The 5,626-nt window shown below is 47.2% G+C and overlaps 1 protein-coding gene across 1 annotated transcript in view; it reads right to left on the bottom strand.

Annotated features, from left to right (window-relative positions):
- LOC106809059 (pikachurin-like) overlaps window positions 1-5,626 on the bottom strand; it is a 136,542-nt gene that overhangs the window by 17,761 nt on the left and 113,155 nt on the right. The window contains exons 6-7 of the mRNA XM_014812001.1: window positions 5,250-5,439; window positions 4,176-4,301 (exon numbers count right to left, since the gene is read on the bottom strand). Of these exons, the coding sequence (XP_014667487.1) occupies window positions 4,176-4,301; window positions 5,250-5,439 (316 nt within the window). The remainder of the gene's footprint in view (window positions 1-4,175; window positions 4,302-5,249; window positions 5,440-5,626) is intronic.

Below are 5,626 nucleotides of genomic sequence, written 5' to 3'. Positions count from 1 at the left end.
TTGCTCATCACAGAGAACGCAGAAGATGGTTTTAATTGGGAAACAATTGATGTACGCAGAAATTCGTAATCGGAACCTGTGCATATGTGGATTAGCAACCGCGTGTTTATTCTAACGGCGGCTATAATTATAACGACGTAGTACGATTTAATCATCACATTGCTCACCGGTCAAAACAGGGCGTGTAACAAAAGGGGGGGGGGGGTCCAGGGGGTACCGCGGACCCCCCCCCTGCTCCCGCGCAAGAAAACGCATTTAAGCCCGAGTCACTTTGTCAAAAATTCTCGCCAGACGCCCCCTCTGCTGCTCGCTCAGTTTTGGGTTCATTACGGTTATAAGACCCCCCCGCCCCCTGCGTACAAATCCTGTACACGCCCCTGCCGTAAAGTTTATATGGGTTATTCCATAAGAAACCCTTGCACGGTCATTTGCCACTTAGCGCGATTGGAATTATTGAATGGCAAGCTTTCTCGCGTGACCTACTCGTCGCGGTTCTAATTTTGGCAATGACACGGAGCAAATTCCGTAATAACCATAGATCGAGTCCCGTCTATAATCGAGTAAAAGCTGCCACGGCTCGCAAACCATAATTTTTACTCGATATGATGAAAGACATTTTTTCCAGTTTGATTTAAATGTCAATTTAAGCACGTGACTCTAAATGTGCTTTTCATACATATCAAATTTTCATCGGATGGAAACACGCCTAAGCATGTAGGGCTTCAGAAAGGTTTCCATTATGTTTATCAGTTTGTAGTTCACCCTAGTTCGGGGTGTTAGCGGCCGCAGCCGTCATGAGGCGACATAGCACAATCAACGCTCGCTTTAGATACGATGCATCGTATAGGATGCAGTATAAATGCTGAATATATAGCGTTCGTAGGGAACACTGTCGATGCTTCACCGCCAGGTCGTGTCTCTCTCCCGCAGTACGCGCGACTACTATTCAGAATATCGCAAGCTCCTTGCATGTTTGAGGCTAACCAATACATCGCGAACACGCGCGCGACGCGTTAGCATACACAGTACACACACACACGTACGCACACTAGACGGCGCGTACTGCGCGACGCTACACACACACACACACACACACACACACACACACCGCACACACAAAACGCATTGCACGCACGTGGCACCGCACGGCACACCACAACACACACACACACACACACTCACAGAAACACACACACACACACAGCACACACACACACACACACACACACACCGCATACACGCCGTGCCACACACCACCACCACACGCGCACGCATTCGCACACGCTTGGCTCATTAGCCCCAGCAGACGAGAGACACTGCTGTTATTGTCGCTGCTGCTGCTGTTGACGCTGCTGCTTCTGTTGTTGTTGCTGCTGCTGTTGCTGCTGCTGCTGCTGCTGCTGCTGTTGCTCTTGCTGGTCCTGCTGCTGTTGACGCTGCTGCTGTTGTTGACGCTGCTGCTGTTGCTGACGCCGCTGCTTCTGTGGTTGCTGATGCTGTTGTTGTTGTTGCTGCTGCTGCTGCTGCTGCTGCTGTTGCTCTTGCTCTTGCTAGTGCTGCATCAGCAGCATGCATGCCTCTATTGCTACTACTCCTGCACCAACAAGCTGTGTTGACATAGTTTATGCACGTACGACATAACGTCGGAATTTCAAAATAACTCAAGAACGGATGGCTCATCCGCATCGATCCAACTATAAATATTTCATAGAAGAATTAGGTATCCCTGTAAGGGATAATATTGGATTTGCAAAAACACTTCCTTATACACGCGTCACGAAAGTAAATCGAATAAGAACGTCAAAATTGGTAGGCACAGTAAAAATGGTTACGTGACAGCGTAAGGAAGCCCGTATAAATTTTATCAACTAGCATGCCAGTCAGGTGCTGCAGGATAACGACATTCCTAATCAGCATGCTCAGACATTCAAGGCAAATCGAATCAATAACATACATCCGAAATCAAGACAGTGAATGTCATATATACTTCCTTATAACCGCCGCCCACTAAATCAATCCGTTACAGCCCCCTGAGAATATATCACGATGTAGCATAGGCATATGAATATACTGGGAGGTTTTTTTTTGGGGGGGGGGCAAATATTACTTGTGTTCATTCGGATCGTCTCTGAATATAGCTAACGATCTGTGGCACGGAGGAAGGCCTTTATTTCCCTGTGGGCCTCGATGGAAGCCGTTACAAGCTGGTTGCATCGTAACGATAGATTTCTACACATTCGGCTCACGATGGCAGTAATGGTTCTGTTACTACTCCCTTGTGTATTGAATCGTTCTCAGTTGGGCACTTATTCTAACTTTCTGAGCAAACCGTGTTGAGAGAGAGAGATGTGTGTGTGTGTGTGTGTGTGTGTGTGTGTGTGTGTGTGTGCGCGCGTGCGTGTGTGTGGGTGGAGTGGGGGGGTGGAATTTATTTTTAGAGAAATTATCTCCGTCTTATTTTATTGTCTCCGAATGTAATCGTTTTTTGAGCAAATTAGCCGAGTTCTCCTAGCAGAATTATTATCAATATAATAAATTGCCCGTGCGTTTTTTTACAGACTGAATCACGATTTCTAGGTCGTTTATTGATTCATTGTCATCGATCGTTTTATAAAGCCCTTTTCTCACAGCATTCACAGTGTAGCCCCCTGATAATACGTTGTTTTCCGAGCAATAATGTGGCCCGCAGTCTTCACAGCGTTCTCACGTTAACAGCCTGCTTCCTACTAATATGCATAATGCGCCGAACAAATTTGTAGCGAGTTTCTTAATTTAATTCGCGACAACGTTGCACTTAGGCAGAGAGCCGCGGATTAGTTTTTTAAGTGCTTTTTAATGCAACGGCAAAAAATCTGTTTCCCGTGTGCGTTCATTGTGCCTCGATTCACTGCAACGCATCAGGTTAGCAGACTCAACATCATATTATAGTCACACCGCGGGCCAACACGCATCGACACGCACGCGCGCGTGCGTACACATATACATTAACAATTTACAAATAAAAAACACGCTTCTAAAAAAAATGGCGCCCGACGAGACAAGTGAATGTGTAGTGCAATTAGATAGCTTCGACGGTGGTCTGCGCGTGATTGCGTTCGCATCGCCCTGGAAAAACACGGTGACCCATTGTTATCCTCGACCTTGTTTCGTGAGAAAATATACATTTCAAGGAGTTTCGCAATAATGCCGCTGTTTAATTAACGAATGAATCCCCATTGCTTTTGCTCATCACAGAAGACGCCAGAAGGATGGTTTTAATTGGGAAAACAATTATGTACGCAGAAATTCGTAATCGGAACCTGTGCGAATGTGGATTAGCAACCGCGTGTTATTCTACGGGCTGATAATATAACGACAGTACGATAATCATCACATTGCTACCGTAAACAGGGGCGTGTACAAAGGGGGGGGGGTCCAGGGGGTCCGGACCCCCCCCTGCTCGCGCAGAAAACGCATTTAAGGGAGTCTATTTTCAAAAAATTTCCCCAGACCCCCCTTCGCGTGCTCGCAAGTTTGGGTTACGGTTAGACCCCCCCCCCCTGGTACAAATCCTGTACACGCCCCTGCGTAAAGTTTATATGGGTTATTCATAGAAACCCTTGCACGGTCATTTGCACTTAGCGCGATTGGAATTATTGAATGGCAATGCTTTCGCGTGACCACTCGTCTCGGTTCTAATTTGCAATGACACGGAGAAATTCCGTAAAATGATAGATCGAGCCGTCATAATGAGTAAAAGCTGCACGCTCGCAACCATAATTTATTACTGATGAATGAAAGACATTTCTTTCAGTTTGATTAAATGTCAATTTAAGCAGTGACTAAATGTGTTTCATACAATCAAATTTCATCGGATGGAAACAGCTAAGCATGTAGGGTTCAGAAAGGTTTCCATTATGTCATCAGTTTGTAGTTCACCCTAGGGTGTTAGCGGCCCAGTCATGAGCGACATAGCACAATCAACCGCGTTAGATACGAGCCATCGTATAGGATCGAGTATAAAGTTGATAATACGTTCGTAGGGAACACTTCGTGCTAGCAGGTGTGTCTCTCTCCCGATACGCGCGTATTTCAGAAATGAAGCTCTCTGTGAGCTACAATACATCGCGAACACGCGCCCACGCGTAAGCATACACACGTACACACACACACGTACGTTATATGCGCATGCTTACAATGTTCGCAATGTTGTCCATGGTGGCCTAGAGGGCACTCGCACGCGGCAGCATCAGGAGACAGGGGCATGCACATGCCACCATTCCTACACGTCAGCGTGTCACACACATGCGCACTGCACTCCTCTGAAATGAACAGGCGAACATAACGCAGCTGCGTAGACTGGTACCCGGTCCCACCTCTCGGCTTAGTTACTCGATGGGGGTTAGTTACCCCCATTATCGATTATCGATTAGTTACCCCATCGAGTAATCGAGGTGGGAGTGAGTACCAGTCTAGCAGCTGGGTTCACACGCGGGGTTAACAAGTGGCGCCATTGTAACGATCGGCGGGTATATAACTTGTCATCTGCGGATATACAGGTGCGCATTGTCGTACCAGAAGCGTTCCTCTGTCACGTACCTCTCTCATTAATGCACTGTTGTCACTACACGCATCATGTGTTCCTTCCCACCACACTCGCCTATCCTTCTCGTCTATGCCTGCGCCGTTTTCATTATCTTCTCCCACGACGCGGCACAACCAGCCACGTTCTTTAAAATTCCCACATTATTCTCCCACGTTTAATTTCAGCAAATTCGGCCATGGTCCTTAAAATTCCCACCGACTCAGGTTGTTACCAAATAAGTTTGTTTCCCAAAATACGCATCCACGTTCCTTTAAAATTCTTACCTTATTCCCCCCCCCTTCGATCCTACCATGTACATTCAGCCATGTTCTTTAATTATTCTCACCAACTCATCCAAGCTTATCCGCACCATAGACAGTCATGCCTCTACAAATTTCTAGCATATTCTACCACGATCCTACTCACGGCGCATTTAGCAACCTTAACACTAACACTAGCAGCTAACACACACCACACACCACGCGCTAACCACAACAAAAGCAATCTAATTAATCAGCACTCCTTGAAATTCCCACGGTATTCTTGCATGTTCATTCTAAGCATATTCCACCCCCTCCCCTCTCCCCCCACCACACACAAGTTTCCTAAAATGCTCTTCGCATTCTTCGACGATCCTGCCCAACACATTCGGCCGTACGTTCCTTAAGATTCACAAGCAACATACCCACGTTAACTCCCGCCACTGCCTCTCCCCTCGGCAGCGGCCGCAGGTCGTACGCGTGGTTGTTAACGATTAAGTCACGCACGCAGCCGACGATGCCTTCACTCATCTCGAGTCTGGCAGCGACGACCGAGAAGTCGGCAGCGCCCCCTAGGTGCAGCTTCTCCTGCACCGATAGGCACGCGTGCGAACCCTGAAAGTGGAAAGCATCATGTGATTTCATAACGAATATTTATGAAAGTTTAAAATGGCGTTGAACGAGTGACATAGCAGGGAGAGCGACGTTAATTGTTCGTACTGAGGCGTGTATCACCATGCAGTGTGTGTGTGTGTGCGTGCGTTCGTGCGTGCGTGTGTATGTGTGTGTGTGTGTGTGTGTG

Source organism: Priapulus caudatus, unplaced genomic scaffold, assembly GCF_000485595.1.
Source record: "Priapulus caudatus unplaced genomic scaffold, Priapulus_caudatus-5.0.1 Scaffold325, whole genome shotgun sequence".
NCBI lineage: Eukaryota > Metazoa > Priapulida > Priapulimorpha > Priapulimorphida > Priapulidae > Priapulus > Priapulus caudatus.
The sequence above is the reverse complement of the archived record's forward strand: the minus strand, read 5'-3'. Positions and strand labels throughout refer to the sequence as shown.